The following is a 16579-nucleotide window of genomic DNA, read 5'->3' as shown; positions in this document are numbered from 1 at the left end:
TAATAATAATAATAATAATAATAATAATAATAATAATAATAATAATAATATATCCCGTCTCTCTGTCAATGACAATCGAGGCAGCTTACAAGTTAAAAAATTACATACAATCCCATATCCCAGTATCCCACCCGCCCCTAAAACTGGATTATACGGAAGGATTATACGGAAGGAGGCTGGATTATACGGAAGGAGGCAGTCCTGAAGATAGGTTGGACCCAAGCCATTTAGTGCTTTAAAGTCATGACCAACACTTTGTACTGCACCCAGAAACCAATGGACAGCCACTGGAGCAATTTTAAGAAAGGTGTTATGATCGTTTCTGGATTTACCAGTAACCAACCTGGCTGCCATGTTCTGAACTAATTGAAGTTTCCGAACTAAGCACAAGGATAGCCCCATGTAGAGCACATTGCAGAAATCAAGTTGTGAGGTTACCAGCACGTGTACCACAGTTTCTAGGTCCCCTACTTCCAGGAAAGTATGCAGCTGGCGTATCAGCCAAAGCTGATTTATGAGTTTATAAAAGCTCATGCTACTAGCTTCTTTCTTTCAGTTAGTCTCAAAAGTGCGACAAAATCCCTTTGCATCTGTTTTTCTCCCCGTTTTGACATTTGGACAAAGGATATTATCCTCTTTATTCACCTAACTTTACCTTTTCATATTCATTCTCCTTAGGGTTGTATTTCTGCAGCCAGTCAGCAAGGGGACGATCCTTAAAGGAGCCTGTCACACCATGCTCCACCTGTATCTTTCGCAGGGTTTCTGCATTAGGGATCATTTCGACCATTCCTATAATACACATAATGTATTATAATACACATAATGTAAAACTGGCAATAAGGATGTCTTTCTCCTTCCCTGTCCCCAAACCAACAAACAAAGAACTAAACCTGAAGAGGTGTTTTTACTGTCAAGTATTGGAACTTCATTCCCCTTATTGTGTGTAAAATGTCTGGAAAAGTGACTACCTTCTTTGGCATTATTGACATTGCTGTTACAACTTCAGGGTCTGAACCGAACTGCTTAGAGATGATTCCTGTGTTCTAGAATTCTAGAGACATTTATGCAGGTATCTTTAGAGGGACACCATCAGAGATAAACAGTGCATCCACCTCTAGAACAAGCAACTGCCCAGCATAATTAACTTGCAGAATTCTTTTCCAAACACTGTTGCAATGGCCACTTGCACAGTTGTTTCTAAAAATTTCCCTAGCAAACGCATAATATTAGTTTATCAATGACTATAACTGCTAAGAATACTATCTCGATGTTTAAAGTAAAACTGCTCTTCTTTATCAGACATTTGGGACAAACTGATCATTTTGCAAACTACACACTAATCCTAACAGTTTGGTCTGTCTCAGGAAGGGAGTTTCTAGTGGACTCTTCCCAGCTGGAGGCAGGAGGAGAGCAGCTCATTTAAAACGCCGGCTCCATGTCTCCCCGGACCATCAGAGCCCTTTCCGGAGGACTCTTCCCAGCTGGAGGCAGGAGGAGAGCGGCTTATCTAAACATAATCAGTACAATTATTTTAAGTGTATGATTTGTAGTTGAGTATTATTTTGCTGTTGGGGGAGACTTGGGGATTGTTTTACTGTTTATTATGTTATGCTGTGTTTGATTATTATGCTATGCTATGTTACTTAACATATGTAATTGATACTGATTGTTATTCTGCTGTCAGGGAGATGCTGGGGATTGTTGTTCAGATTATTATACCATGTCATGCCTCCATTAATGTGCTAAATTATGTAATTTGGACTCTATATTTTGTATTCTTTATTATGTAATTTTTTCATTTCTGGATAATTATGTATTGTTGTTATATTTGCTGTGATGTATTTGATAGGGGGATGCATTCTGTATTTCTGATCCCTTCGTGTTGTAATCCGCTTCAATTCCGCAAGGAAAGGTGGAATATAAATAATAATAATAATAATAATAATAATAATAATTATTATTATTATTATTGTCATCACCCAAGTACCATTCAGAAGGAATAGCCTACAAATTCCAGCATTTCTCTCCCTCCAAGACACATGGCAGAAATAATCCAGTTTGAGACTGCTTTAACTTAGTGCTAGGGAATCCTGGGAATTGTAGTTTATTGTGATACCAGGGTTCTCTGACAGAGTAGACTAAATGTCTCACAAAACTACAGTTCCAAAAATTCCCTAACATTGAGCCAAGACAGTTAGCAATCTCATACTGGATTATTTTTGCATTGTGTTTTGGAACTCAGACAGAGAATATCTCTAGTCTCTTGAAGCCATTCCTCTGCCTGATTCTCACTGATCCCACCAGCTTTAAAACATCATTACTGCAGCATCCATAGTGAACTAAAAACATTTCATGGTTAGATGCAAACTCACCCCGACCACGACCTGTAGAAAAACAACGGAATATGACCATGCGCATGTCCAAACCTTCTTGCACCCAAATCTTGTTCATTATGCGAATCATCTGCAAGGTTAGCATGTCCTGCCGGAGATCATCTCCACACTGTGGGAAATGAGTGAGCACAAAGTAAGGCAGACTGTGATTGTAACAACTGACCATTTCGAGAAAGCCACCTAAAATTCACCCTTGTTTATGTGTGTCCACCTCAAGATAAAACATCTCTGCACTTTTGAAATGGGTCACCAGAATCAATTTGCCCCAAAGATAATTGACTAATTTTGAGAGCTAGTCTATTGGGAGATCACTGATGTTGCCAAGATAGAGGGCAATTTTCTGAGAAGACACTCTAGACACATTCTAGCCAGTGTGTGAGGACTGAATACCTGATCATCTGCACAGAATGATGTGCAGAAATCATGACAGAAAATTGTAGATGCCACTGGACATTCAAACTGAAGTTTTCAATATGTGCTGAAATATACAATATACAACTCATAACAACCAATCCCAATGTCTTCATGTAAATGCTGAACAACGTTCGGGAGAAGATACCTCCTTGTGGCATTCCCTGGCACAACTACCAGGAGGCTGAGAAATCACTGCTCAATGCTATTTGCTGTAACTGTCCCTGCAACGGATGTGGGGAACCAAGAGCCAGTGTCCGGCCTGCAAGTCTTTTCCATCCAGCTTATACCTTCTTCTGTGCTCCCCTCCATTCCAACTACCTTGGGGGTGGGGGCTGTCTGTTTCTCCATTGAACTACTCTAGTTTTATGCTATGAAATGGAAGCCCTTTCTCTGCTGTAGAGTGACAAAAAGTGAATTGTCTGGGGAAAACTGAATGTAGTGCTTTCCATCCACCCACCTAACGTTTTGAATCCCATTCCCAAACAGAATTGTGAACTACTTTGTTTTATTTTGAATGTAATTTATGGATGTAATGAACACTGATGAATGAAGCAATTAATTGAAAGGAAACAGATTCAAATTTGGATCTGGATCCCCATGGGAACTGGAAAAGTAACATGGCATATGTGAGGCTCTTTGATTTAGATCAGTGCTGTCAGTTTTTTGAAACTCAGTTCTGGCACAAAATTTGGCACTGTGAGCACTGAGTACTAAAAGTGCTAAGTGCTTTCATAGCCATTTCAAATTCATTGTGCTTGAAGAAGAATGAATTGGGATGATCTAAGGGTGGGGTGCAACTGAACTTTTTTGGTTGGGAAATTAATTTGTTGGCTTTTCAGTATGTCAAATTTATATGAAACTTAGTAACTTTTTTCTATATTTGCATATACAGATATATGTTAGCACATTAAAATATTATGCAGTTTTATGTCCTGCAGAACTGTGCTCTAATTTTTTTACATGCCTAGCAACATCCCTAGGGGAAAAATGGTACGTTAGTACTTACCTGAGAGACGTCCCTTTCCAGCAGAGAAGGTCCGAGCATCCTGATGTTGGGTAGCTCCGCCTGTAAGGCTCCTGGAGGCAGGACAAAAATTCAAAACAGAGGCCGGGGGCCCGGCCCCGCCTCCATGGGCGGAGCGACCCCCAGAGACCTCAGTCAGTGACCAGCCCAGCGACTGGTTAACCTTGAAAGACATTGGTGACCAGACTTGGCGTCTAGGAGACAGTGGCCTGAAGCTCAGAGAAAGAGAGAAAGAAGGAGAAAACTGTGTGTCCCGACCCTGACCCTTAGGTGTCTGCAGGTAGACAGGGTGGGAAGGATGCTCAGACCTTCTCTGCTGGAAAGGGACGTCTCTCAGGTAAGTACTAACGTACCATTTCCCAGCAGAGAAGGGTGCCGAGCATCCTGATGTTGGGATTTACAAAAGCTCTGACCCAACCGGGGGGGGGGGGGCTGCTGATGCCTTGGTGGAGTAGGGCACTACTTGCTGAAGAACCCTGCGGCCAAAGGCCGCCTCAGCCAACTGGAAGATGTCGAGCTTGTAGTGTCTGGCAAACGTGGAGGGAGTTTTCCAGGTGGCAGCTCGGCAGATCTCTGCCAGGGGTGCATTAGTGGAGAAAGCAGCCGAGACGGATGCACTTCTGGTGGAATGTGCCAAGATGCCGTCTGGCGGTGGTAGGTTCATGACCTTGTAGCATTCGAGGATGCAAAGCTTGATCCATCTTGACAGCGTCGACGATGATACCTTCTTGCCCTTGGATCGCAGTTGGAAGGAGAAAAAGAGTGATTCTGACTTTCTGAAGGTCGCAGTACTCTTGAGGTATATTTTTATGGCTCTGCGCACGTCCAAGGTATGCCAGGCCCTGTCTAACTCTCCGGTTGGTCGAGGGCAGAAAGTGGGCAAGACGATGTCCTGGGATGAGTGGAAAATCGAATTAACCTTGGGGACGAAGGTCGGGTCAGGCCTCAACACAACAGAATCAGGTCTAATGATGCAGAGTTCTTTTCTCACCGACAGCGCCCCGATTTCTGATACTCTGCGGGCCGATGTGAGCGCTGTAAGGATGAGCGTCTTAAGGGTGAGGAACTTGAGGGACGCCTCCCTCAGCGGCTCGAAAGGCTGTATTGTCAGGGCTAGAAGAATCTTGTGTAGGTCCCAAGACGGGAATCGGTGTCTTGTCAGGGGCGCCCTGTTGGAAACTCCCTTGAGTAATCTCTTAATGTGAGGATGGTGTGATATCATAGCGGCCTGTTCGTGCGGCAGTATCGAAGTGATTGCCGCCACCTGTCTTTTTATTGTGTTGGGTCGGAGGCCCTGGCCGAAGCCGTCTTGGAGAAATTGGAGTAGCGTAGCGACAGAGACTTGAATGAAGTCCTTCTTTTTCGTCTTACACGATCTCTTAAATGCCCTGAAGGTGTACTCATAGATCTTCATGGTGGATGGGCGCCTCGATGCCAGGATGGACTCGATCACCTCGGAGGAGTAGCCGTAACTGGTTAGCATGTCCCTCTCAATTTCCACGCGTGAAGCTGAAGCCAGGTGGGGTCTGGGTGATGTATCTGACCCTGGGACAACAGGTCTGGTCTGGCTGGAAGAGGAAGACTCTGTATTGACAGACTGAGAATCTCCGAGAACCAGGGACGTCTCAGCCAGGCTGGAGCTATGAGAATGACCTCCGATTCCGTCCTTCGAATCTTGGACAGAAGTCGTGACAGAAGCGGAACTGGAGAGAAGGCGTATAGGAGGCCCTCTGGCCAGTGGCAGTTTAGGGCGTCGAAGTTTTCTGCCCCCTGGGTCTTGAACCTTGAGAAGAACCTGGGAGTCTTGGCGCTGGCGGGGGACGCAAACATGTCCAGGATCGGGTGGCCCATTGTCCCTACTATGGACTGGAAGACCTCCGGGTGAAGGCTCCACTCTCCCTGGTCTATGTCGGTCCGACTCAGCCAATCTGCCGTGGTGTTGAGTTGCCCCTGTAGGTGTTCGGCCTCTTGGGACAACAGATTGGCCTCTGCCCATGACAGCAGGGACTGGGCTTCCGTCATGAGGGACCGTGATCTCGTGCCGCCTTGACGGTTTACGTGTGCCTTGGCGGTGATGTTGTCTGTACGTATGAGGACTGGCTTGTGACGGATTGACTGGCTGAAGGACTGGAGGGCTAGGCGGATTGCCCGTAGTTCTAGCCAATTGATGCTGTGTGATTGTTCCTCCGGACTTCACCGTCCCTGGGCCAGGTGTGGTCCGCAGTGTGCCCCCCCAGCCCCGAAGGCTGGCATCCGTGGTGATCTGGACTTTTTCAGCCGTCCAAATGGGTCAACCTCTGAAGACTGTTTGGGCTATCCACCACTTGAGGGACTGGCGAACGCTGTTGGGCACTAATATCTTGCGATGGCTCTTCAGCGCAATGGCCTTTTGGTGTGGCAGAAGCAGCCACTGGAGGGGTCTGGCGTGGAATCTCGCCCAAGGTAGGCACCCGATCACTGCGATCATCAGACCCTGTAGGTGAGCGAGTAACCGGAGGCTGGCACGAGGCGATCGTAGCACCTCCAGTGTTGACCTCCGGATGGCCAGGATCCGGTCGGAGGGAAGGCAGACTGTCCCCGACTATGTGTCTATTAGGGCTCCCAGGTGGATGATCTGTTGGTTGGGGTGAATGGAGCTCTTCTCCAGATTGATCAGGAAGCCGTGGTCTTCCAGGGACTTGCGTATGGTGGTGGTGTCCCGGATGGCTTGAGTTATTGATGGGGCCCTGATCAGGAGGTCGTCCAGGTAAGGGTGAACATGGAGACGTTGAGTCCTCCAGTGGGCGACTAGTGCTACCATGACTTTGGTGAATATTCTGGGCGCTGAAGAAAGCCCAAAGGAGAGGGCCCTGTATTGGAAGTGGCGCTTGCCATATCTGAAGCGTAGGAAACACCGGGAGGATGGGTGAATCAGAATATGAAGATAGGCATCCTGTAGGTCTAGAGAAGAGAGAAAGTCTTTGTGGTGAAGGCTGTCCAGAACGGTGTTGAGAGTTTCCATCCGGAATTTTTTCTTGCGGACAAAGCGATTGGTGTTTATCAGACGAGCTCTTAAAGAGGTACTATTCCAGTGTGACTCCTCTAGCTGCCTCCTGTTGCATGCTGGGATTGGCAGTTTTAAGGAGGGGTATTTAGAATTCTCAGGCAGAGAAGTTCAGCTCCTTAAAACTGCCAATCCCAGCATGCAACAGGAGGCTGCTAGAGGAGTCACACTGGAATAGTACCTCTTTAAGAGCATAGTGTGATAAACATCATTGACTGCTCGCAGGTTTAGAATAGCCCTCCAAGTTCCGTTTTTCTTTGGTACCAGGAAGAAAGTGGAGTAACACCCTTGACCTTTTTGAGCATCTGGCACAGGTTTGATGGCTTGAATGACGAGTAGACGATCTATGGCTTCCAGCAGGAGGCGATGTTTGTCGGGGTCGCTGGACTTGGGAGAGGGTATGAACGTGTTGGGGGGAATGCGATGAAACTCTATCTTGTATCCCCTGCGGATGGTGTCGAGGACCCACTTGTCCATCGTGGATCCCTCCCAAGTCCTTGCGAATCCCTGGAGTCGGCCTCCTACTGGAGGGACCCCGTCATGACTGTTGATTCTTTTGGGTTGATTTGGAGTCTCCTCCTTTCTTGGGGGAGAAGGGGGGGCGATTTCTCTTGTTGAACTTGTCACCCCATCTGGGCTTGGTGGACCTGGACTCCCTGGTCTGAGATTGAAAGGGGGAGAAGGACCGTGACGATCGAAAGGAAGATCGGTTCCTGAACTGTCTCTTGTCATCTTTCTTTTTTGATGAGGGCAAGGTTTTCTTTTTGTCCTTGCCCTCTACCAGCACTGGCTCGAGGGATTCGCCAAACAATTTAGTTCCTAAGAAGGGAGTAAAGGCCAAGTTCTGTTTGGACCTAGCGTCCACCTGCCAATTTTTGAGCCATAACTGTCGCCGTACTGCTAGCGCTGCCGCCTGGGCCCTGGCGCATTGTTGGACACTGTCCAGGGTGCCATCTGCCCCGAGAGCCAACGACTTGGTGATCTTATTGATGGTTTGTCTATCCTTGGTGTCTGCGTGGGGCAGCAGCTCCAGTAGCTCCTTGGCCCACTGTAACGATGCGCGCATCGCTAGAGAGACTGTAGTGGCTGCCCTGATGGCTACCGAAGTGGCTTCGTGTACTTTCTTGAGTGCTCCCTTGGCCCTTCGGTCCTCCGGGTTTCTAAGCGTGTCCTTGCCATCCCTGGTGAAAACTGTCGAAGAAACAAGAGCGGACACCGGGGCATCCACTAGGGGGACCCTGAGACTATCCATGACTCCACGCTGAAGGATGTACTGCTTCCGAATTGCGCTGTGGTTGGGTCTGGAGGCTGCCGGTGCCTTCCATTTGTCCCTCACAATCTGCATGATGTTGTAGGGGCATGGAAGTTCCTGAACCGTGGTGACTGAGAAGATCTTCTCCCACCCTGGGAAGATCCGAGTCAAGAGCAGGGGCAGATGGGGGTGGCAAGGCGATGCCCAGAGTTTTGATTGTTTTCTTTATCAGTGTTGGGTAGTCCTCCGGCTTGAGGAGTTGCGAGGACATGGGAGCGTCACTGGTCGAGTCTCCCTCGTCCTGGGAGAGTTCTCCCTCTTCGGATTCCGAGGCCGCAGAGTCTATGCTGGCCGGAGGACCCTCGTCCTCCGAGGAGTGGGGTGAGGAGGATCGAGCTCGCTTGTTGGATTCGACTGCGTATCGGGTCCTCTTGGCTGGGGGGCGATAGGCCTGAGATCTGTCGGAGTCTGAGTCCGACTGTGAACCCCGTCTCTCAAATCCTCTGGACCTGGCGGCATGGGCTTGGGCCTGGGGGTCTAGGGGGCTTTGTATCCGAAGGTCATTTGGGGACGTGGACTCTCGAGGGGACCCGCGATAGGCGGAATTAGAGGAGGAGGAGCGGCACGATGGCTCTCCCCGCTGGTCCAGGGAAGGCTTGGTCCTGGCTTGTTTGGCCGACTCGCGGCCCGAGTCGCCAGTATGGCGGCCCCCATTTGCCGCCGCATGGCCTAGCGGCCCCACTTCCTGGTTGCCCCTAAAATGGCGGCCCCCGTAGAGGACCGCATGGTCTCTTGACCCCACTTCCGGGTCACCAAGATGGCGGCCGCCATCCCGGTCCGCATGGCCAAGATGGCGGCCCCCATCTCGGTCCACATGGTCTCCGCCCCGACGGTCGACCGCTGGCGCCTGCCGGGTGCCAGGTGTTGGGCCCTCCCATACCAAACCACCCCTGGTGGGCGAGAGGGACCCAAGGGAACTCCCATGGGGGGGGGAAGGGCCGTTTGTGCCACCTGCGGTCTCGGCCGCTGAGCCTCCGGCTGCGGAGGGGCCCTGGAGGAAAGGGCCCGGCCATCCCAGGAAGGGGGAAAAGAGCGGGGAAGCAAAGGGGCCCGAGCCCCAGCCCTGCGCTCCGCTAGGCTGGTCCCGCGGAGTGCCGCCGTCACTCTCTCTTTGGGGGAGCGCAGAGGTGTCTGTGGTCCCCGGCTCCCTGGGGAGGCCCCAGAGAGCAAAGCTGGGCAGGGGGGATTGGCTTACCTCCTCCCCTGGCGTCCGTCACGCTGGCGGTAAGGGCTCTCCAACCTCCGACCCTGACCGGGTCGGCTGTGGTGCCCTGGGCCCTGCAGCGGGCTGTGAGGGGTCTCCCTCTGCCCGGTGCGGCCCGGCTCCCACTTCTCGTCCCCCATTTGTGGCAAGAGCCTCTGGGCGCACTTCCGGCAAAGCCGGGGCTTGCCCGGGCTGAGTGGGAGCCCGCTCGCCCGCTGGCCTGGCCTCTTCCTCGCTAGCCATGGGGGGGAGGAAGGCAGAGTGGAAAGGAGGGAAAGGAGGGAAGGAAAGGGATTTATTTAAAAAAAAAGAGAGAGAAAAGGGAAAGAAGGTAGAGGTAGGGTACAAGCCAGGCCAAGTCTGGGGAGCCAATGGATGATCTTCAGAGAAGCTGAGATTATGCATCCTACCAGGAGCTAGGCAGGAAGAAGACTGAGGTCTCTGGGGGTCGCTCCGCCCATGGAGGCGGGGCCGGGCCCCTGGCCTCTGTTTTGAATTTTTGTCCTGCCTCCAGGAGCCTTACAGGCGGAGCTACCCAACATCAGGATGCTCGGCACCCTTCTCTGCTGGGAAATTTGATATGGTGGTAATTGTTTTTTGGAGAGCATAGCTGAGATTGGAGACTTTATATCTTCCCGTCCCATGGACTGCAGTGCCAATGACTCTCCTGCATCTGACATTTAATTTTTTATAAATAAAAATTAGGTATTGTTATTTCTACTGTGATTAGGTCTTAAGCAGGGAGAAAAGGCAGCATAGATTTTCAGAAGCTTCCCAGGTAACCTGCACCTAGATGTTATTTGGAAGGGGAAAGTGGGAGAAATTCTATCTTCTGACTCTGAATAGCTACAGTTTGGGAGACAGAAACAGCCATTTTTCCAGTTCCTTTTAAAAGTTAGATAGAAAGGGAGAGAAAGAAGAGTTGGGGAGAATAAAGAGCTGGAGAAGAAGAGAAAGAGTTAAGTGGTTCCCATTAATGCTTTTCTCTTATGAATTCATAGTTCCTCTTTCCTAAGGCTGCTTTCTCAAAGCTGCTTATCACAATGCCTAAGCAATCCCATTTGTTTTAATTTTGCATCTGTATGGACTTTAAAGATTGAAGAGTAACTCATAAGAGAACCAAATGTTATAAGAGACTCTGATCACTGGGACTCAGTTCCTGTGCGCTAGATCCAAGTATCTCCAGCTTTCTGCAGATGCATCTGGACAGAGAGAAAAGTGGGAAGCTTTGAGGTAGAAAAGAAATAGCAAGGCGTACCTTAAAAATAACACGAATATTTTCTCCAAGAGGGTCAACATTCTGGAAGGAGAGCTTCAGAGGGACAGCATTGGAGTTGAAATAGGAGCAATCCTGCAACCAGTGAGATAGAGGAGATGAGAAAAGAGAAACAGTAATCAGAAGAGAACAACCTAACATCCTAGAAACATGAGAGATGGGTGCCCCCGGCATTGGCAGAACAGCCATCTTGTAACCAAGAAATATGCTTAAATTGTGTTTTATATTCTGCAGGGAAAGTTCAACCCATCTTTTTAACAGCATCTTTTTAAAAGGCGCAGTAACATGAAGGCCTGCAGCACTGGGAAACAGGCTTTCATTAGTTCTAAACACTCATTGTTTTTGTTTGTTTGTTTGTGATAAGCACAGGAGAGGTTCTGTTACTTCTAGAGAGAAGGCGAGGCCGACAGAGCTCCACCATGCCTAGCCCCAGAGGAAGTTGAAAGGCCCTCCCTCTATTCCAACTGCCGCCTTCCTGGCCTTGGAAGGAGAGATAAACTGGCAATATCTGCTGAACTTGATCCCCTTCCCCACTGCCATTCCTTTCTTCTTTTGTGTTATGTTTTTCTAGATTGTAATCCTGAGGGCAGGGAAACTGTCAAATTAACAATCTTGCTCTGAGAGCCTTTGTGGCTAAACAGCAGGGTATAAACACTCTAAATAAATAATAAACACTACTTGGCCATATGAAAAGTACTTAGTATTTTGTATAAACCTGAACACTGCATGTCTGCAATACATTTTGTTTACAATAAACAAAACTGAAACTATTGAAGGGTTACTCAGACTACCAATGGCTGGAGAAGGCTGAAGTGAAGGCAAAAAGACCTTTCCAAGATTTCTGATGCAAATTTAATGACCAGTCATATGGCTAGCCTTGACTGCAGCCCTGAGCCCCTCCAGATGTGTTCACCTACATGGCCATACTAGCAGAGGATAGTGGCAATTGTAGTCCAACACATCTGGAGGATTAGAGAAGGCTGATCTTGAAAATGAAGCTATCTCCCTTCAACTATATTATCTGCCCTATTTTCTGCATAAAGTTTAGAAAAATTAATTTTAAAAAAATGGATAAGATTAAAAATCAGTGAGCTGCCCTTGGACAATGACCAATATTATGGAAAACTGATGTAATGTGGGATTGAAGATCAAGAGATACAGATTAGATGGGAGACAGACAGGTATCAAAATTTCCAAAATAAACAAATAATCCTAAGTGATGTGACAAGTTAAGTGATAAGGACAGTAAAGGCTACAAGCCCACAATTCTCATCCAGAAGAACTAACTGCTATGTATCAGCTTGTTATACAACAGAGGAAGCAGCTATGTTCAAAGCCTAGTTTTACTGGGTCTCAATACTTGGAACACAGGAAGCTCCACTGGTTGCCCCTTAAGTTGTTAAAATAGGAATAGAATGTTACTCTCATCATCCCTCACCATGGGCTATGCTAGTTAGGACTGATGCCAGTTGCAGCCAAATATAAACTGGAGGGCCATATGTTTCCCACCCTTGTGTTAAAAAAAAAAACTGTCTCATTGTTATAGGGTGTGCCATTGTTTCTGGCAATCAAAAACATACCCTGGGCACAATCCCCTTCACCAGCAGGCTAGGACTAAGCGGTAGCCGACAGGAGCCATTTACATTGAAGAATTGCTTTACATCCTCCAGCCCCTCACGAAGGATGGCCTGAGAAAAAACACACAGTAGTTGAATGAAGAATGCCCATTATCAGACCTTCAGTCTGCCCAAGTGCCTCTCCCATCCCTTCTTTAGCAGGTCCATGCTCACAAGTCATCCTAACACACAGGACACTTTCCTATAGGGTGTCTATTCTGCCCCTTATGTTTCTGGAGCACTGTCTGCTACAGCAACCTATGTCTCCCACATTTTATATCAAGATAGCCCACATGCTGTGAATTTATAGAGCAAAAGCAAAATGCATAAATTCTACACGTGGTCCAATATACAATTACATTTCACAGATCTGTGTTATATCTACTGCTTCCAGGTTTTAAGCTTTTAAAGAAATTGCAGCTTTGGTTTGGTATGAAGGGCATGGCAAAAGTCAAGAAGGGAAAGAAAAGAGTTTTGAAATTTCATCTCAGTGTGCTTGCAGTTAAGGCAAACACGCTGCCCATTCCTGGTACACACATGAGTAGTTTTAGCTGGGATAACAGCTAAATTTGTATTTAGCCGTATTATACAACAAATAACCAGATCTTGCTGTCCCAATATCTCCCTGGATCATAGTAGAAGATAAATGAAGTCCACAATGAATGTACCTGTCGGGATGATGGAGCAGCTTCACGAACCTGCTGCGCCAGTTTTGCCAGGGTGTTAACAAGCCAGCACTGACGGTCAAACTCCTCTCGTAGGCCCTTCCCACAGCAACACAATAGAGCTGCTAGCAGGTACTGGTAACGGATACTGAACTGAGAATCCTTGAGACCATCTTTCAGCAACCTATGAAAATGGGAACACTGTCACTGGTAACAATAGGGTTTGGGCAGAAGATATCTATGTTTCAAGCATCTATAATCAGTCTTTCCCAATGTGGCATCCTCCAGATGTGGTGAACTATAACATACACCATCTTCAACACAAAGATGCCTGGAAATGATGGGTATAGTAGTCACTCATCTGGAGAGTTCTAGTTTGGGAAAGGCTCTTCCTGTCCTGTCCTCTCCTACCAAATCAAATCTATTGAGTGCTCATGACTCACTTGATCACTGACGTTTGGTTTTACTTGTTCCCCTCCAAAAAAAAGTTCCCAAAAATTTACCAGCAGATGCACATAAATGAAAGGTATTCTGGAAGTTTTGGTAATTAAACATTTTAAAGGGTACTCATGGGAAATGGTCAAACAAATACTCAGGTTCTACACCTCCTGAAACATAATAAACATTTAAAAAAATGTTTCTCATAATGGCTTGAAATGTTCACTGAGAAGATAAAACACGGATAGAAAAATATAGAGAGGTAGGCAGCAGAATTTTTTAGTAACCTAGTTTTGAACCAAATTATCACCTTCTGAATGAACAGATTTCCAAATGAAAAAATAACACAGAGGATATAAAGTATCTGCCTACAATCTATGCATGGTGGGATTTTAACAAAGAAACCTTTTATTCAAAGGTGGATGGTATAATGAATTAAACCTAAATGTTGTATACTTTGGGATAAAAATAGCTTGAAACATCCTTTGGCCTCAGATAGCAAAAATCAGAACCATAACAGCTTATGAAAATTCTTTCTTTTTCCTTAAGGGAACTATAGCCCCTTCAGTTCATCTGCCTTGGTCCAGGCCTTGGAGGTAGAGAGGAACTGCTGGACCTCTTACCCTTTCCCTCCACCACTCCCTTCTCCTTCTGTGTCATGTCTTTTTAGATTGTAAGCCCGTGGGCAGGGAATCGTCTAACTAAAAGATTGTATGTACAGCACTGTGTAAATTTACAGCGCTTCATAAATAAAGGTTAATAATAATAATAATAATAATAATAATAATAATAATAATAATATATCCACCAACATTACCAGAAAAAGTAGTGAGTGATCCTCAGGTCACAGATTGCTCGCTTCATAAGAAACCGCACCAGGGGACTGTCCAGGTAGCATTCGTATTTGAGAGCCTTTAAGAGAATAGATTGTTGTTTTTTATTAGATATCTGAGCAAGATACACACCCCAAAGGGCAGGATTGAAGTTCAAAATGACCTGAACAGACTAGAAAGTTGGGCCAAAGCTAACAAAATGAAATTTAACATGGAGACATGTAAGGTACTGCACTTAGGGTGGAAAAATGAAATGCACAGATATAGGATGGGGGACACCTGGCTGAATGAAACTACATGTGAAAGAGATCTGGGAGTCCAAGTAGACCACAAGTTGAACATGAGTAAACAGTGCGATGCAGCAGCTAAAAAAGCCAATGCAATTTTAGGTTGCATCAATAAAAGTATAGTGTCTAGATCAAGGGAAGTAATAGTGCCTCTCTATTCTGCTCTGGTCAGGCCCCACCTGGAATACTGTGTCCAGTTCTGGGGACCACAACTGAAAAAGGACATTGAGAAACTGGAACGTGTCCAAAGGAGGGTGACTAAAATGATGAAGGGTCTGGAAACCATGTCCTATGAGGAACGACTTAGGGAGCTGGGGATGTTTAGCCTGGAGAAGAGAAGGTTAAGAGGTGATATGATAGCCCTGTTTAAATATTTGAAGGGATGTCATATTGAGGAGGGAGCGAGCTTGTTTTCTGCTGCTCCAGAGAACAGGACCTGGAACAATGGATGCAAGCTACAGGAAAAGAGATTCCACCTCAACATTAGGAGGAACTTTCTGACAGTAAGGGCAGTTTGACAGTGGAACACACTCCCTCAGAGTGTGGTGGAATCTCCCTCCTTGGAGGTCTTTAAACATAGGATGGACAGCCATCTGTCAGGTATGCTTTGAGATTTCCTGCACGGCAGGGGGTTGGACTCGATGGCCCTTGTGGTCTCTTCCAACTCTACGATTCTATGTCATTTTCTTAACTAATCCACAGAGCTGCAGATGCAGAGGGCCAAAAAGACAAGTGAGAAACTGGATGCAAATTTCTGCACAAAATTTTGGACAGGAGGATTGAACAACCACAATCAATACAATTACAGAGTGCTATGAGTAACCAACCCTTCTGAGGTTCTTTGATAATCCAATCCACTCATGTTATCAAGGTTTATTCATTTATTACATTACTTCCTGCCCTTCATTTCTAGGGTTGCACATGTGGCCAAGCAGCTTAAATCAACAACTCATATGAGAAGTAAGTTGGGCACACAAAAAGAATGGCTTAACTGGAGACATTCTGTGAACTTCATTTCTTGAACCCAGGTCATCCCAGTCCAAGTTCAACACACATCCCCCTCTATAACATTGACTATCATAACAATAGTCAGTATTTATATTGCACCAACACAACTCTTGTCAAACACTGTGCTTTTCAAGTGTTAAAGGTATTTTACAAGTATTAAGTATCACCAGAATGATCAGGGTGCAGAAGCAACTTTAGAAGAAATGGTAATAATGCTTGGAACAACTAAGTTAAGTTTAGTAAGGGAGGACATGATAAAAGTGTATGAGAAAATTGACAGTGAGAAGATTTTTCCCTTCTCTCACAGTACTAGAACCCAGGATCTTCTGAGGAAGCAGAAAAGTGGGAGATAAAGGATAAATGAAAGGAAGAACATCTTCTTTTTTCTTTTCTTTTTTTAATTATTAAAATATTTTATTTCATATTTATATTCCATATACAAATCGTATAACAAAGAAAATTACATAAAAACATAGCTTCACGTGTTTCTTTCTCCATTCTCTTATTTCCCCATTCCCCCCTCCCTACTATTTCCCCTGGATATTCCTTCGAAAAGAAGAACATCTTCATGCAGCACACAGTTAAAGAATGGTAGAAGCAAGGGGCGCCAATGTGCTTTAAAAGGTGATAAGACAACTCCATGGTGGATAAAACTGCTAACTGTTAAGACTACTGCATTTGAATTCCAGCAGAGGAATTGCAGTAGAAAGCTACCCAATGCAGTGGTGCCAGTTGCTGGCAGATGATGGCTCAGAGACTGGTACCAGTCTGTGAACTGCCACTTTGACAAGCACTGCTTTATACTGTCTTTCATGTACCATCATTATCAAAATGGCTAGGAACAAGGGTATACAAGATGTAGCCTGTAGGCTATATGTGGTCTCCATGGCCATTTTGTGGCCCTCAGAACTTCTCAGGGATCAAGATTTTTTAGAAACACCTTTTTTGCTCCCAAATGCTATCTCATGGGGTCATTTTTGGCATGTTCTCTCCCCGACCCCAAATTTTAGGCCCCCAAAGAGCTATTTTTAAAATCAGAAAGTAAACAGTGATTTTGGGTCAC

General features: G+C 46.2%; 1 protein-coding gene across 2 annotated transcripts in view; it reads right to left on the bottom strand.

The window, feature by feature from the left end:
- The window catches only part of PIK3C2B (phosphatidylinositol-4-phosphate 3-kinase catalytic subunit type 2 beta), a 132219-nt gene that overhangs the window by 19324 nt on the left and 96316 nt on the right, over positions 1-16579 (bottom strand). For both annotated transcript variants that reach the window (XM_042464570.1, XM_042464571.1), the window contains 6 exons: positions 14206-14300; positions 12954-13134; positions 12250-12357; positions 10652-10744; positions 2376-2505; positions 656-792 (listed from right to left, as the gene is read on the bottom strand). In XM_042464570.1, coding sequence (XP_042320504.1) covers positions 656-792; positions 2376-2505; positions 10652-10744; positions 12250-12357; positions 12954-13134; positions 14206-14300 — 744 coding nt within the window. The remainder of the gene's footprint in view (positions 1-655; positions 793-2375; positions 2506-10651; positions 10745-12249; positions 12358-12953; positions 13135-14205; positions 14301-16579) is intronic.

Source organism: Sceloporus undulatus, chromosome 4, assembly GCF_019175285.1.
Source record: "Sceloporus undulatus isolate JIND9_A2432 ecotype Alabama chromosome 4, SceUnd_v1.1, whole genome shotgun sequence".
Lineage (NCBI taxonomy): Eukaryota > Metazoa > Chordata > Lepidosauria > Squamata > Phrynosomatidae > Sceloporus > Sceloporus undulatus.
Note: the sequence above shows the minus strand (reverse complement) of the source record. Positions and strands in the feature narration are given on the sequence as shown.